The 18,118-nt window shown below is 36.8% G+C and overlaps 1 protein-coding gene across 5 annotated transcripts; it reads right to left on the bottom strand.

The window, feature by feature from the left end:
- Nucleotides 1-251: 251 nt before the first annotated feature.
- rufy3 (RUN and FYVE domain containing 3) lies at nt 252-17,638 on the bottom strand. Of its 5 annotated transcripts, none has more exons than XM_058776128.1 (18): nt 17,130-17,635; nt 9,095-9,268; nt 8,784-8,901; nt 8,594-8,695; nt 8,371-8,494; nt 8,146-8,210; nt 7,996-8,061; nt 7,817-7,886; nt 7,131-7,223; nt 6,903-6,986; nt 6,612-6,779; nt 4,330-4,427; nt 2,489-2,608; nt 1,768-1,891; nt 1,596-1,672; nt 1,482-1,506; nt 1,309-1,386; nt 252-1,041 (listed from the first exon to the last, which is right to left on the bottom strand). In XM_058776128.1, exons 1-18 carry the CDS (start codon nt 17,461-17,463, stop codon nt 898-900), a joined length of 2,064 nt encoding a protein of 687 aa, XP_058632111.1. In that variant the 5' UTR covers nt 17,464-17,635; the 3' UTR covers nt 252-897. The 5 variants fall into 5 exon arrangements, with proteins under 5 accessions (XP_058632111.1, XP_058632112.1, XP_058632113.1 ...); XM_058776129.1 differs by lacking the exon at nt 17,130-17,635 and adding an exon at nt 13,347-14,109; XM_058776130.1 differs by lacking the exon at nt 6,612-6,779 and having other exon boundaries at nt 17,130-17,638.
- Between the last annotated feature and the right edge of the window lie 480 nt (nt 17,639-18,118).

Consider the following 18,118-nt stretch of genomic DNA (forward strand, 5'->3'; position numbering starts at 1 on the left):
ATTTATTTCTGATTTCAGATCGACAGTTAACAAAACAGTCATATGTAGAGGAAGTGTCCAAAGTTTTTTAAAAAGTAACCGTTCCATTGTTGTACTTGTAGCTTTATGAAACCCTTCAAACACGAGATGCAGATGTAAGTGCTGTTTTTTCATTGTATCACCCAAACATGCCATGCCATTCCTGTCTTTTATCAAGATTTAATTCTGCCATAAATACTGCATGCATGTATAAAATGACTTAGACTGAGAAATCCAAATTATAATATTTTATTGTTCAGTTATTAAGAATAAAAAGCATTATTACACAGGCATAAAACTTCCTTTTTATCTCTTTACATAATTTCATTTTATTTCCATTTCAATTATGGTCTTCTCTGTGGCGAGTTCCATAATATGCTGTTTTGTTTGAATTGTATCATCTTAGACAACTGATGAGTTTTGGACTCAAAAGTTTAAAATGTTAGTTTATGGGCATTGTTGAGTGCCATGGTTTTCAAAAAGCTGACACTATCCTGTCTACAATCCATCATCTCCTAATTCATTATATATATATATATTTTTAATACTTCACTATTTTGTTATTGTATATCCTGCTTGCTATCATGAATGACATGGAGACCATTCAAATACTAGAACCACATAAATCCACTTGGTGGACAGTTTCACTCATCCTCAAGAATTATATGAAAACATGAAAATCTTTAAAGCATTTCCCACAAGAGCTTGTAAAAATAATCCCTTTTTGGCAAATGTATGCAAACAAAATAATTGATATGTTGCTTAACCGAGATGCCTGGTACTGATTGATGATTGATGATTTAGAATGTGATGTGTCATTTTTCATGATTACCCATTTAACTACTGCCAGAATAATCTGTGCTCAGAAACGAGCCCCCCTCAGGAAGGGGAGGATGCGTACTGCTGCATTAACTGAGAGTAGCAAACATCACACACGTGTTCAGGGTTGATGGAGGAGGGCAGAGGGAGTTCATTGGCCATGCAGTTCTCACAGAACACACCACTGCAGTTCTTACATTGCCTCTGAAATGTTTAAAAAGACATGTTGATTTGGTGCTCAAGAAACATTCCTTTACTATTATCAGTGTTGAAAACAGTTGCGCTCGTGTTCTGTTATTGTGAAAGTTCAAAAGAACAGCATTTATTTTAAATAGAATCTTTTGTAACATTATACGTGTTACCGACCCAAAATTTTGAACAGTAATGTGGTTTAATAATAACATGTTATTTTTAGTGCTGAGGATTTTGTATTATTGTTGCTTAAATGTTAAAATGTCCGTGCTTTGGTACCTTGGGTGTAGTCAGAGTGTCTTGGTTTTCACACATTGGGCAGATGGTAGGGTCAGTGTCTTTACAAAGAGACTGGTCCTATCACGTAAGATATAAAAATAAGAAATGATTACAGGGAACCTCTCCGATAAAAAAAATAAAAAAAGAATTACTACTGATTAAATGTAGAGTACCTGTTCATCTTCATGTGACAGCGTCCTGAGAAAAAGACAGTTTCAGTTTAATTTTAATAACATTGCAGTAGACAAATAGAATTGTATGCAACTGATCCAGCATTTAAGACTTACAAACTGGAACTTAGACTTGACTTTTCCTCAAGTGCAGTACGCAGTGTATCATTTTCTTTTTTAACAGACTCTAACTCCTATATAAAAACAAAAAGCCTGAATTTCAGGGAACAGCACACTCTACATACAGAGAAAGCAACTGAATGACACTAAAGTGGAAAGCAGGTCTCACCCTTCTGATGTCCTCCACATGCTGTTTCATGTCTCTCCGAGGTGGTGGTTTTCCTAACAGAGCCTCAGGTATGTGGCCTCCAGGATTCTCTTGCCATTTCCTGAGCTCTTGTTCCAAAAGCCATCTATCATATCAAGAAAGACAATGGCTTTATAACTGTTTGTAATTTTCACAACATTAGCAGCGGCTGTGTAATCATTTGGTTAAATCACAATGAAAACTAACTTTTGTGCTTCAGTCGGGGTTCAAAAAGCACTGCTAAATAAGTGATGAGATCAGTGACAAACATCTTAAAGTCTTCTGTGTCACATGATCCTTCAGAAATCTTTCTACTCTGCTGAGTTGGTGCTTAAGGACCATTTCTTATTATTATCTATGTTGAAAACAGTTGTGTACTGAACAGAAAGTTGAAAAATACATTTATTTAAAACAATATTTTCTCAATGTTTGATTTAATGCATCCTTGCTAAATAAAAGTACTAATTTCTTAAAACTCTTACTGATCCCAGAATTTTGAACAGTATATGTAAATTAACATTAACCTGGATGATTCACTGTTAGCTCTTGATGCTCAATTAATTAACTAATAACCTGGATCTTTCTATAAAATGTTATCACTAAATTATATAATATATGCATAACATCTACTTACTTGATATGAAACAAAATATATTCGTTGACTAGTAGATGCAACATCACATCAATAAGTAAATCTCGGTACCTCTGTCTCCGTAACTGCTCCACCTCTTCCTGCAGACTCTCAATCTTGTCTCCAAACTCCTGCTTAAAGAGTCGATTGGCCTCGTCAGCCAGGTCCCGCTCTCGTTCCGCCTTCTTACATCTGAAGTTGGGCCACATTAACTTAATGAGGTGAAATGAAAACTAAAAGCCATGGGAAACGAAGATGAACCGAATAATAAAAGCATTAAGAAGAACTAAGGAAGGAACTTAGAGAGGACAGAAGGAAGCATGTGCCTAGAGCAGAAACTGTAAAAGCTCAAGAAGGCAAAGTAGTCTGACAAGTGTCTGATTTTTTTTATTAAGCTATGTTTGTACTACATTTCAACATCTAAATTATGTCTACATACACTTTAGTCTGTTCACAATTTAGAGGATTTCATCATCCAGACTTTTTGCAGAATCCGTAAAGCTCGGTGTCACAAATATCTTTCCAAAGCTTTGAAATTTGGCATCAACTACCACTGCATCAAATTCAGATTTCAATTAAGTTTACAATAAGCTGTAAAATAATTCAGGCACGCCATCCTGCACTCAACATCATTTCTTCCAAAAAAAAAAAAGCTAACATAACCTCCTGAATATGCCTGAAATAAACACACTCTGTTTGTCAGCTTGGGCATCCATCAAAGCACTCAACATCATGAAACTTAAGCAGGTTGGTCTAATATTCAGGGCCCAAGACTTTTAACCAAATAATGTGGTGTTGCATACTTTTATATAGAGTATAAAACGATTGTACATTTTTGTTAGGAATGTTTCCCCGTGCTATACTGAACTGGGTTATGGTTTGAGAAGTATTTTTTCAATATTGAGAAGTAAAGATATAAGAGAGATGCATTTCCATTACTTAAAATGTACATGTCTGCCATCTTTGTTCTAAGATGACGAAACAGCTGCATTTGACTTTGGCTAAAACATACAGAGGGAGACTAGAGACAGGAGCACTGGATCAGGCCTACAATATTGAAAGATGAGGCTGGGGGCGACACAGAAGCAAGATCTGTAGTTTTCAGTCCGGTTTAAAGACAGAATAACGGCAATGGATCTGAAACTCAGTAATAAAATAAACACCCTAGTCATCTACATTATGCAAAATCAAACTGAAGATCTTTTTTTTTTTTTTAAATTTAGTTTTTTTTGGAAACTATCTAGTGTCTGCGATCATTTTATTGCTGCATTTTATTGAAAAATGAGTTTTCCTGCAGTTGTGTTCAGGTTTCGTGCCTGTTTAGCCATGTCTTTCTCACTGATCAGGAAAAAGGAGTAGAAACACAAGAGAATGAGCATGTGAAAAATGTCAAATAAACAGGTAAAAGCAAAGAAGTGTTTGAGAGAAGACAGAGACAGAACATAGAAGTTATTGAAGAAACAGAAACGCTGCTGCCTCCCATAGGTTGTCTTTGTTATGATCATTCACCAATTAAGGAAATCTGCCCATCCTGAACAATAACCTTCCTTGGAAAATTAGTTATACACGGTGCGATTCAAAAGTTCACAGCGAAAATCTATGATTCAAAATCTAATTTTTAATTTGCAATAAAAAGTGTATAAAAATTTAGTTGGATAATGCTTTAAGGTTCAATTTGTTAACTTTAAAAATTGCTTTAAAACTGATTTACACTATAAAAAAATATGTAACTAACATTTAAAACATTTATTAGTATAGGTAAACATTAATTATGCTCATATGTTATATATTGTTTACTGAAATTAGAAGAGGCATTTTCACTTGTGCTCTCAGACTTTTGAACCCCACTCTTTGTTTTGCAGTGTACATGTCATGTGTAAATGCTGTGCTTTTTGTAGTTAGACTCCTTTTACCTGCTCTCCAGCTGTTTAATAATGCTCCCCATCTGGTTTGTTTTCTCCTCCATGCGACTGATGATGTCACTTTTCTGTTTTCCACCGGCCTCTGAGCTCTACAAGCCAGACAAACACAGACACCAATCACAAACACAAACACATTGCATCAAAAATAAATGCAGTTCTATACTAATGTAGTTGTAATGTTTTTAATCTTATTAACAATTCTACACATACAAGCCCTGTGAAGCAACAGCAGGATTCAGACAGATGAATAGAAATTCCTGAAATTCAAACACGCTATGTGACTTGGCACCACAAGTCGACTCTACTTGCTTCTTTATTTTGGCACTGTCAAATCAGATCACTTCGTTGTTTCTACACCGTAGTGTAACCTTTTAATTATGGGGAGGGAAAATAAATGTGCTGCTTACAAGCAGCTTCTGTGTGTGAAACAAGCAAGTGCTCCAGTGTTAAACCTGTGAATTGTGAGAAGCATGTTTTTTAATGGATGTGTCTCTCTCTCTTTCATACCTGTGACCAATGTTTCCTTTAATTTTTTTTCTTGCTGAGCAAAACTTTTCTCTATTGGGCGGACATTTCGGGCACCTGAGCAAAAACATTCTTTATACCAGACCTGTACAGCGCGTGTGTAACTTTTAACTTTAATGTGCTATTTATATTTGATTTGACCCTTGACGTAACTAAATGATGCACATTTTAGGTTATCTGAGAAAACATACTTACAGTACAATACATGCCGTTCAAAAGTTTGGGATCAGTACATTTTTTTAAAGAAGTTTCTTAGGCTCATCAAGGCTGTATCTATTTGATAAAAAATACTGAATATTATTTCACAAAATAATATTGTGAAATATTATTGCAATTTAAAATAAAAGTTTTCTATTTTAATATACTTTAAAATATAATTTATTCCTGTGAAGCAAAGCTGAATTTTCAGTGTCACACGATCCTTCAGAAATCATTCTAATATACTAATATTTTTTGGGACCTGTGATATTTTTCAGGATTCTTTGAGAAATAAAAAGTTAAAAAGAACAGTGTTTATTCAAAATAGAAATTTTGTGATACAATATACACTATACTATTCAAAAGTTTGGGGTCAGTAAATTTTTTCTTTCTTATTTTCTTTATTTGTTTTTTTATTAATACTTTTATTCAGCAAGGATGTGTTAAATGGATAAAAAGTGATAGTAAAGACTTACATTGTTAGAAAATATTTATATTTTTAATTAATGCTGTTCTTTTTAACTTTTTATTAGCCTAATCAAAGAATCAAAGAAAAAAGGTTCCAAAAAATATTAAGCAGCACAACAGTTTCAACACTGATATTAAATCAGAATATTAGAATGATTTCTGTGACACTGAAGACTGGAGTAATGATGCTGAAAATTCAGCTTCGCTTTACAGGAATACACTATATTTTAAAATATATTAAAATAGAAAACCAATATTAAAAATTGCAATAGCCTAAGAGTTCACAATATTACTGGTTCTGTATTTTGATCAAATAAATAAATACAGCCTTGATGAGCATAAGTGACTCCATTAAAAAACAAGGTCAATTATTTATTAGGTTTATAATATAGGCCTAACATAACATAATATAATATCAAAACAACGTAAGCATTTAAACTGATAGAAGAGAATAGAAAACAAACTGAAGCATACTAACTAACTGATATCTGTAAGTTAAATACTTAAAAAAAAAAAAAAACGTGAACGTGAATTCTTCTATAGCTATCTAAACATCCCTAAAGTACAGTTTGCACAATACACCTGTGTGTGACTGTAAATGTCTCAGAGTTTTATTACCGTTCTGTGCCCATCATCTGCTATTTCCAGCACTTAATCAAGCCACTCTTCTTTAATACATGAGGACGTTTTATTTCACATGTCATTGCGTTGCCTCTCGATTTGAGCTACTTCGTCCGCAACCATTGAAGTATTCTGTTTCTACAGCGACTCATTTGGCGCACATCACATCGTTCTCTTTCTATGAAACCTGTAAACCGCATTCACCGTTTCTAACTCTATAGCGGCAGCAGCTCTATAGCGGTTTACCCGAGCATGGCAATTCTTTCGTTTTACTAGAATACAATCAAATGGCTTTCCCAACTCATTTTTGCGTGTGCGCGGCACATTATTTATCTGCGCGAGGGAACATTGCTTGTGACTATTTTCTTCCTTTTTAAATGCCATGTCAGCCTCTGTGGCTATGTTCATGGCGAGAGCCAGGTTTAGTTATTCAAAAATATAACTAAGTTGTTTAAGCATACCTGTGACTTAATGGAGAGCTCATGGTTGAGTGTACGCATTTCATCCAACTGCTGTCTGAGCTCCACCAAAGCATCATGTTTTTCACAGATGTCCTTTTCTAGCATCTTCATGGACAGCTCCATCTCTTGCTTCATCCCTATCTGCACCTCCAACTCTTTCTCGACATCCTACACAAACACACTCTGTTTCTTTCAGGACTCAGGTTCTTCAGACATCTCCTTCAGAGGTCCCTTTATCAGAGATGAATGTGAAGATAAAGAGAATGATATACAGATGAATGGTTTACTCACCAGTCTGAGCTGAGTTTCCTCTTTGAGCTGTTTGCGAGCTTCTCCAAGCACTTGACCGTTTGCGGTACCATCTGCCCTTGATGCCTTCAAAAGAGAAATACAGGTCACATATTAGAGCAAAGAACTACTATGAGCTTGTGGCTTCCTTTTGAATAATGAGTAATCATTGTTGTTCTATTGAATACTTGTTAACAATCAGTACTGTGGGATCAAAACAATGTTCTTCACCTTGCGACTAGACTCCACAAAGTAAGAGCTTTCCTCCTTCACCCTTTCCAGCTCCTCCTGGAGAGTGATGATCCTGTTGTTTGCCACAGCAAGCTGAATATCAAGAACAAGAAATTATTATTACTAGCATCTATTCACAAATAGTTACTTTACTAAGTTCCACAAACTGTGTCAATAAACCACATTAAAAATTCGGGGGTCAGCACTTTTTAAAAAATTTTTGGGGAAAGAAATTCATTATTTTAAATCACCAAGACGCATCAAATTGATCATAAGTAATAGTAAAGGCAGACAGTAAAGTTACAAAAATGTTACAAACAAGTAATGTTCCAAAAGGTTTTTATTTGCTGCGTTGCCATGTCAGGAATAAATTAATAAACATTAATAAAAATAAATTAATATTAAAATATAAAACAGCTATTTTCAAAATATTATATTTTTCATCTAATAAATGCAGCCTTGGTGAGCATAAGAGAATCCTTTGAAAAACATTTCAAAAAATCTTACTGACCCCAAACGTTTGAACAGTAGTGTATACACAGCTGTGTGCATGAATATGTCATGTGAATTCAGTTCTGCTAACATGTAAATTATCTATCAGTTAGGTAAATCTTTTGTCTCTTGTTTATTATGCTTTTGTATTTACCACATCTTCAGTAATCCATTAAATTATAATTATTACCCACCTCCTCTGTAAGTTTTGTGTTGGATTTTTCCAGTGCATCCACTTTGGCTTGCAAGTTATTCACTGACGCACTGGGAAAGGGGAATTTAGAGTGACAATGTGAGATTGCTCATGCTTTCCAAATGAGCAGCTAGTCACAAACACATCCCACAAGTCTGATGTTGGGTAAAGGGACTGCACCTTAAATGTCTGTTCAGTTCCTCAACGTAATTCTTCTGGTCAAGAATAGCTGTGATCTGTCCATCACTGCAAGCAAAGGGCATCTTTGAGTCCAATAACTGTCAGACTACAACAATTAGCTTCCACTGAGGGAGTTGAAAATGGACTCACCCTTCTGTGCTTTTGCTGCTGTGTGCACCATCTTTCAGATACATGGAAAAATCTATGACTCCAACCTATTGAGAGAGTAGAGGATATCTTATTACCCTGTATCGCCTTTTTGCCAGCACACTTTGGAGAAAACCCTTGAAAGGACAAAGAAAATGTAACAAAGATAATGCTTTGTTCCATCATTTGTTGTCCCTTCATTACTCATGTACAGTAACTAACAGATACCTGTGAGTCTAAATCTTCCCCTTTCATACACAAGTTAGCATCAATGACATTCAGGCCCACCAACAGCCCAGCAATCACAGCTCCTTCCTCCTCCATCATAAGAGCATTGGGTTCATAGAATTCACTGAGGGACACAACAACAGCAAATATAAGATATTTACAAAACTGGGTTGCTAAATCAAAATTATGTTTTTTTACTAGAGACTAAAATCTGTAACTGTACCTGAGCAGGTCTTTTCGGTTGATGATGGTCTTCATGTAGTCTGAGAGCTTCTTCTGCATTAAGGCCAGACGAAGCCATGCTCTGCCTCTTCCTAATGGGGTTCTGGGATAAAAGAACAACTTTAGAATCAGAAACACAGTATGCATTTAAAAACAACTACAACATGTACAAGTAGAAAACATCTTCTTACTTGAGCCCAGGAAGGTCTTTGACGCTGGCTGTGATCTCACCAGCTTCTGGAGTCAACTTTTCTACAAGTTCCAGAGGACCCCAAAAAGACTTATTCTGACCAAGGAACGTCTTCTTACCTAAAAAATGGATATCTTTATGAAAATAAAACTGAAAACAGACTGAGTATACACAACATACCAAAAGTATTGTGCAATAAATATCAAAATTAATGAGCAGATGATTACATCTCTATTGTGTAAAGGACACAAATGAGGACCTGTGAACAGTCTGACGACAGTGGAATTTTGGGTCAAGATTTGTTGCGCTTACTTTTAAGTCCGTGTTTCAGACAGTGCTCCATGACGACAAAAAACTGCTGCAGTGGGGCATAGTCTGAGTCCAGTGTGCGGCCCAGGTTCAGTGCAGACTCAATCAAGCCCTTGATGCTCAGCTTGGCCATGTTCATCAGGTTAAGCCTCTCGATGGCAATGGGGTCCTTGGGATCTGGAAATAAAAATATTCCAGCATGAATTAAAACATTATGGTAAAATCTGATACAGTTCTCTCACTCTGACTTTTCTTACACACAGCATTTAACAGGTTTCAGCATGAGATAAAAGCAATATATGAGGGTTTTCTCAGAGATTTTCTCAGAGAAAGAGTTCATGAGAACTTCCCATTGACTGTGGCTACATGGTTTCCTCTACGTCTGGCAAAGACTTATGAAATTGTAGTTGATGCAATGTGAAATGCATCAAATGCAGACAGATTTCATCCCACCATCTCAATCATGCTCCTCAGGAGAACGTTTCTGATATAAATCAACACAGATGATTGTTTTGAAAGCTGTTGTTTTCTGGATAATCTCAATTCAACCTTACAATGAATCACAACAGTAAATCAATCACTACATTAAATCAGTTTCTACTGAACTGAATTTCGAGTTTGAGTTCTCAAGCCTCACCCTGTCTAAACCAAAACACACCCACAGTAATGCAATCATTTCATCATTAAGACTCTCAACCCATGTCTGTTCACGAATAGGAGTGACCTTTTTCATGAGGACAGCACTGGGCAAGAGAAAGGCTGCTATATTTCTTTTCCCATTTAAAATCAAATGGGTTGATTTTACAAATGGGCCATGATGGACTCGTTTAGCATTTGGTCAAACTTCCCATCTCAGTGCACTTACACTCCACAAAAATGTCATTACTTTTCAGGTGTTGAGACAGGAAAAATTATCCAGGAGGCAGTGAGTCATTTTTCACAGTACACTGACTTTTAAAATGAAAAATGATGGCATGGAAGATACCGTCAGTTCAAGTCTAGTCATTTCAGCCCAAGTTTATTTTAAATGGTCATTACTCATAAAATAATACTGTATTGTTAATGCAACAACAAGAATGAAGTTGTTCAAAGACCTTGAAATGAATAGTAAAACCAACAGATTTTACTGGTAAAAAAAAAGTTTTCACCAGGTATTAAAGACCTCCTTGTAGCTTCGCAGTCACACAGCAAAGAATGAGTAAAGCTACAGCTTCATGTCTATGCAAAGGTTATACAAATTACAGAAACCAAACTATTTCACTGTAAGGACATAGATTATTTTAGTGTGTTTTTTTGCGCATAAGTCGTCTCTGAATCATAAATGTTTAATGTCTCTATAGGGAATAAATCTGAAGAACCAGAAATTGATCACTGATAGTATGAAATGCTGGTAAAACCATGCGATCGGCGTGCAGAATCAGTCAGAGAATGGGGTGGGGCGAGGAAACAGCCAAAGAAACAGGCCAGACGAGAACAATCCAACCAAATGGGTAGCCAAATATTTTGCTAGCAAGAGAGCTAGCAAAAAAAAAAAATTCACAGAGACAAAGCTATTGATGGAAACATCAAACCAATAAATAGGAAGGGAGATAATAGACAATGAAAAAGAGACAAAGAGAACAACAAAAGAACATGAGGTAAAGCTATAGAAGCTGTGGTGCGAATGTGCCGTTCAGGGAGGCTTTTTTGGTAAAGACAGGGCTGCACGGCCATGCCAGCTGTGGTTTTAGGGTAGTGCCCGAGGCGGGGATGAGGTGGACTGGGGGGAGTGATGCCACCATACGCACCTTTAAACTCATCAAGCATTTGCATTTGCTCCACCAAATCTGTGAAATCCTCCCATGAGTCTTTGCAAAAGGCAATGGAAAACAGAAAAAAGCAGAAAAGGATTGGGTCATGCACATCATGGGAGTAAACCAAAGCAACAACAAGAGGGAATACACATTATGTTGTAGGAAATTTGAGTGTAGACTCTTATTTACAGAGCCAAGCTCACTCTCTCTCACTGCCATACATCAGCGCAAATCTTACCCTAGTGAATGACTTTAGAAGCATTACAACAGAGACTATTAATAGCAAACTGAGTGTTGATGGTCATTATGAGCCACTATTATAACATGTCAGCAAATCTGGATCAGAAAGTTACTATGAAGTAATCTGACAATACTAGAAGGAGCTCAAACATTGCTCAACTTGTCCTGCAAGACTGTAGTGGCAACTTATCTAAACCGATTTGTTTGACAGAAGGAAAGAATGTAATATTTAATATCTTTTTTTGTTAGATTCATTCCACGACTTTAAAGGGACAGCAACAACAAAAAAAGATATTTTACCTCACGTAGTTCCAAACATCCCTGTATGACTTTCTCTCTTCTTTGAAACATTAAAAAAAGTTTTTCATCCAAAACATATATTTTTGATGTTCCACAGAAGAAAGTCTCACAGGTTTGAAATGACATGAGGGTGAGTAAATCATAACAGATTTTTTTTATTCATAGTTTCTATGTGGCTTGTCTGAGAGGGAAAAGAAGAAACAAAAATTAAATTAAACAATAAGTGAAACTTAATGAGGCAGAGCACACCAAACACTACAAAGAACATCTGCATGCAGTGGAACAGATCAAGGGCAAAATGGCAACTATCCAATACCGACTGATATTGCAGTGGTTAAATTGAAGAGAATATTTGTTGTAAAACATCTACGAAAAAAAAAAAAAAAAAAAGAATACCGGAAAGACCTGTGAAGGAATAGTACTGTCTTAACTTTTTTTGGCTCTGAACCCTGGGGGCTGATGTAACACTAAAAATGTCAATGTTTATCACACAGTCCAAAGGTCATGCAAATCGTGAAAATGCACAACCAACAAACAACTACTTCTGTAGCATATAATCATCTCAGAGGATGACTCTGTAAACACACCTTATCAGACAATGTTTTCTATTCGTTGTCTTTCTACATGCCTGTTTCTTGCTTGCCCAATGAAGATAAAACACATTAGACATTTGGCCATGGTTGCATCTTCTCTACGGCCAGTTGATCACATTACCTTCAAGACATTTGATTGAGTGGGAATCCCAACAATTGTGAGGTCTGACACCTATCACTATTCTAGAAAACAATTTATTGCCTTATTTTTTCTCTTCAGACATGTGAATAAATGAAAATCAAATAAGCAAATTTGCAAAATGGTTTTTATTTTTATTAAACTCAACAGAGAAAAAGAACATATCAAACAATATTAAGTCATTTGTTAAAGACCCATTCACAGCAAGCACGATAACTATAAAGGGGAAGTCGTGGCCTAATGGTTAGGGAGTCGGGCTTGTAACCTGAAGGTTGCTGGTTCGATTCTCGGCAGAAATTGAAGGTGGGGATTGTGAATGAACAGCACTCTCTCCACCTTCGATACCATGACTTAGGTGCCCTTGAGCAAGGCACCGAACCCCTAATTGCTCCCCGGGCGCTGGAGCAAGGTCCGTGTGTGTGTGTGTGTGTGTGTGTGTGTGTGCACTTGTTCACTACTCACTGCTGTGTGTGTGCACTTGGATGGGTTAAATGCAGAGCACCATTTCGAGTATGGGTCACCATACTTGACAATACGTCACGACTTAACTTAAAGTTTTAATAAATCACTCTAATTATGAGAATAGGGAAGTCCACACCACAGCTATAATGATACAGAGGAACAATATCGTTGGGATCACTTTCAGAATGATTGTTTTCCAGATGATGAAGAATAAAAACACTGTCAGCCAATCAGAATCCATCCTGCTTTAAAGAGCTCGAACAAAACTGCAGCATGCACTAATAATAAGAACCAAATTTTATATTCTGTTGGTGTGTATGCAAATATAGTTATCTTTACAGTCATTGCTTTTTGGTGTGAAGTATTGTTTAAAAAATTATGACCAACAATCCAAATCTTACAGTCAATGACACTAAAAGCCTAATAGTCTGTCAAAACCTCTTTTCTTTTTGTTTGTTTATTGGAGGGACTTTTGTTCTGAGGGATTTTCCAAACAGTGCAGTGCACATACTCAATTTGTTCAATGTGACAATAATTAAATTAGAATAAAACAGGATATGAATAGCTTCTCTCAAATCACTCGGTGAGAAACAAACACTTGTTCTTCATAAAAACTACATTTCCAAGCAGGCCTGCAGGAATGCTGAGAGCATGATGGAGGAAGGTTGGGCGAGCACCGCCCAGTACGATAGAGGAGCCACAGAGGCCTAGTGATGCTGTGCGCCTACCTTCATGAGTCGGCTCGGGATCTGGCGTTAGCGAGATGTCATTGAGCTCGCGCAGGCACAGCCATTCGCCATCCACCGACACGCGGAAGTTGCATAGGTAGATGGTCTCTCTGGCGGCCTGTGTGATCTTGTCAGTAGTGGGGGTGGGGGCATCGCTCTGGGGCGTCAGATCAGACATGGTGACTCAGCTGATAGCTGCTGCGACAACAACAACACTCACGATGACGGCCCTCAGTGAAGAGTCAGGAGCAGGGAATAGGAAGGAAGATTAATTTTTTTTGTTTGTTTTTTTAAATCCAGTCCAAGCAAGACTCTTCTCCAGCACAAAGGAGAAAGGAAAAAAGAGTCAAGGAAAACAAAGAAAGAAGGAAGGGGAAAAATAAACGAGCAGTCCACGGGAAACCTGACCAAAGGGATGCTATTCTTCCGGGGCTCAATGGCCTCGCCTTGTGAATGAGCAGCGACAGCTAAAATCCTTCGTGTGAATAAAGGCTTGAGTGCTCTCTGGCTCAGCACAGCCAGGGGATTGAGATGCTGTATGAGCCTCAGCGAAGCTACAATCAGAGATGTCTCTTTCTCTCTCTCTCTCAGTCCCTCCCTCACAGCCCAGTCGCTTGCTTTCACCGGATTGGCTGCATGCGCTGCAAATGGGAGGGTGTTGACCAAGATGGCTGCCGTGATGCTGAGGAGGATTGTGGGAGTCACGTGAGCAGATGGTGGAGGGGGGCACAGCTCCCGAGAGGCCTGTCAGATGCAGGGGGGAGCTTTTGTCAAAGATCCACATGCCGCATTAGAGAAGGATGGAAGTACTACTGATTGAGAACCAGAACATTGCTGATAAAGCTGCTTTTTACTGAAAGACATCTTGAAGAGGAGCAAACTGGCCACTCATATTAAACCATGTGTGAAACAAATGTAATGAAAAAAAATGTATGGATACTCTGTAAAAACGATCACATATCAACCTTTGAAAGTACCTCATATGCAAAGTCATGTAAAACGGGGTTTGAATATTAGCAGTAATCTAATATTCAAAAATCTTATTATTTACAAAAGAAAAGCACTTATGCATGACTATCAATTAATAACACATTTTTTGAAACAGCATTGGGTACGGACTGGGCCATGTTTTTAAAGAAATTCATTGAGCAAGGACACATTGAATTGAAAGTGATATTTGTAAAGTTACAAAAGAATTAGGCTATATTTCAAATAAATGCTGCTCTTTTCTTCTTTAATTAATCCTGAAGAAAATGCATAAAAATATTAAGCAGCACAATGTTTTCACAATTAATAATAATAAGAAATGTTTCTTGAACATCAAATATGTATGCGACACTAAAGACTGGAGTAATGGCTGCTGAAAATTCAGCTTTGCCATCACAGGAATACATTTTAAAATATATTAAAACAGTTATTTTAAATTGTAATATTTCACAAAATTACAGTTTTACTGTATTATTGGTCATATCAATGAAGATAACTTCAAAAACACAAAAAAATCTTACCGACCCCAAACTTTTGTGCGGTAGTGTATCTCTAAAACTACGCATGTAATGAAAATACCGAAGTAATGTGGTGTGGTGATGTCATATCATTCAGTGATGCGCTTCTTAGCAAAATATATCATTACAGATATTGAACCATAATACTGCACAGCTAAATAATTCACAAAGTGTGACAAATGAGCTGTATGACTCTGATTTAACCCTCTGAAGCAAGCAATCACAAAGAAAGAAAAAATATGTAATGTTTCCATTTTAAATTTTTCCACCAAAATAATATAATCATTTCCAATCTTTAATTTCTTCAAAATGTACGCTTTTTAAAAAAGCTGCACATGAGTCCATTGCAACTGAATAGAATGGTACATTTTCCAGATGTATTTCACCATCAACCTTCAAACAGTATGTTCTTTGACCTGTGATGTACTAAGAAAAACTGTGAAAATAATTGACCTAGGTGTTCTTAAACAAGTACAATTTAACCCTAAAAAGAAACTGTGCGACTCACAGAGCTTCTCGGCTCTTGTGGATTTATAGGATAGAAAACCAGTTGCACACTTGCACACAGAAATCTCAGCAGGTGCAGAAGAACTGTCATGCAAGAATTATCTGCGTACAGTTTCATGAATACTGCATATTTAAACATCTTACTCATTTGACATACTTTTTTGAAATACATACATTTATGACATAAAAAGGACAGTCATACAGAATTATGGCTGGTTTGGACGTAATATCACAGCACAAACTTTTTTAAATATGCTTTTAAGAGACCTTAATTGACAACATCTCAAAGGGTTCAAAAAATAATCTCTGTTACACGCCAAAAGAATGTAAAAAAAACAAACACAGAAAACCAAGTGACCACCTACACAGAAAGCAGTTTTGGCCATTATTATGTGCATTCCAGTCATTTACAGCATGATTATGATGGCCAAAAATGTGGGCAAGGTAGGCAGCTCACTAGCTATTCAGAATCAGCCAAATCTGACCATAATAATAGCCAGGACGCACACTCAACCAGTAATATTTCTCATGGCGAACATGACCTCAAGGATTAGGAATTTATACGATTTGTGGACTTTAAGGTTGTGGATATCCAGTGTTGGGCAGTAACTAGTTACTAGTAATTTAGTTACTATAATACTTATAAGTAACTAATTACTTATAAGATTTCAGTAATAATATTACAGTTACCATCCATAAAACAGCTTAGTTACTTTTGATGCCTCAACCCCGCTGATTTAAAATCCAACAATCAAATAATTCCTAGATTTATTTTCATAATTTTCACGACTCGCAAATGCATGTGATGTCCCCAATGCAGCAGGCAAGCTTGGAATATGGAAAAGCTTACATTCAGCAGATAGAAATAATGCATTATATTGATTTTATCAGGAAAAAAAGATGATCCGAACACTATTGTGTAAGTTGTGGCTTTACTTTACTCTGGCATTGCATCCCTCTGATCAGCATGTGGTACATTATATTACTATAATTAAAAATCTTTTTGGAAAATTAAACAGTTTCTTACAAACTTATGTGATTTGATAAAATACATTATGAAATATAATCATATATGGGTAACAAAGAAATTACAATTAGCTTCAAGCTACACATGACGTGAGATGAATACAACACTTCTACTTGAATGTCACTGTTAATCACTATTGAGTGTTGTTGATAACTTCTGACTGCGATCCAATGTGGATTTTGGTCAAATGATGAGGCAGAAATATTTTTTTAGTAACATTCTAGAAGAATTTTATGTGGAAGATACACAGTTACAACTTCTGTGGGGCGTGAAGAAAAAGTAGTGTAACTAGTAGTGTAACTAATTACTGTTGCCAGAAAGTAATACATAAAGTAACAATATTACTTTTGAAAGGAGTAACTAGTAATGAGTAAAAGGTAACTAGTAACTAGTAATTACATTATTTGAGTAACTAGCCCAACACTGTGGACATCTACATCCATACAGTAGGTGAAATATAGGCTAGTTTACATGCGAGCTGATGACATGATGTTTGTGCTAGCTGTGGGTTATTATTGATTTATGAATTAAACGTCATAAATTCAAGACGACGACAAAAAACACTAATCTAAGAAAGGCAGAAACTGCAAACTTGCATAAACGTCGCAGTGGCTGTCATTGTGCAATGTTGTTGACATTGAAGCACAAGGCTTGTGTCAAGTAATGCAGCATGTTCAAGAGAAGCAAACACTATCAGATCCTATCAAATAAGCCCATATGCAGACGACCATAACATATACTCACTTCTTGTTTTCTTGTTAGTCCTCTCAATCTGGAATTCATATCGCACAGGGGAAGGAAGAGAAGAGCTCGTCTTTGTAAACTGTATACTTGAGTTATAAGTTAACGCCTCCTTAAAGTAAATCACCGAGGCAGGAGAAAGCGACTCCTCCGGGCTGTTGGCTGTATGTCCATCGCTGTCCTGCATGTGGGGTTTGAGAAATTCATTAGATGACACTAAAGTTTCTGAAACTTCACTGCTGTGCTGCTCCGATGCTCCTGAGCTGGGGTCCGCCATCTTCAGTTCAAATTCATGTGACCGTTCTGCGTCAACACAACCCGTCCGCTCGCACTGCATTCAGCTCTCAGAGGACACTAACTCATGATTATTTAGAACTGTTTTGGACAGTTACACACTACGACTCGACGCGTGTAGTCTGTGTTGTTCCTAAATCCGCGGCCAAAACAATAAAGAAATAAAATGTTATTGTATTTCGGGTCATATGTTGTGACGTAGATCATCAGCTGGGTGAGAGCATTTAAAGGAACAGCAGCAGCATCATTCCTCTTTGACCTGAACACAGCGGGAGGACAAACCGTACTTCACAACACTACACAATATGTCACAACTATACGGTTCTATGACAGGCAAAAAAAAAAAAGTAATTTAAATGACTTTTCTATCATGTTGTTAACTGAGCAGAAACTAATCGAACAGCAATTTCTGAGATATGCAGGATTCAATTTTAAAATATGGTACGATTTCAAGTTTTTCTTTCTCTTTGGAGTGTTACGAGCTGTTTGTGCATAGTCTCAAACCCAAAGAGTTCGTCCACGCCTTCCTAAAACCCCCACATGTCATGGTGTGGGAATATTTGCATAACACCGCCCAAATGTATACACAACGAAAGAGGGCGTGATTTTTATTCTCCCTGTAATATTGTTGCTGCCACCTGTGCATGTCCTGGAGACGCTGTGTTTCGTTGTGAGAGTGAAACTACTTTGTTTGGGCT

This window comes from Onychostoma macrolepis, chromosome 05 (assembly GCF_012432095.1).
Source record: "Onychostoma macrolepis isolate SWU-2019 chromosome 05, ASM1243209v1, whole genome shotgun sequence".
Classification (NCBI taxonomy): domain Eukaryota; kingdom Metazoa; phylum Chordata; class Actinopteri; order Cypriniformes; family Cyprinidae; genus Onychostoma; species Onychostoma macrolepis.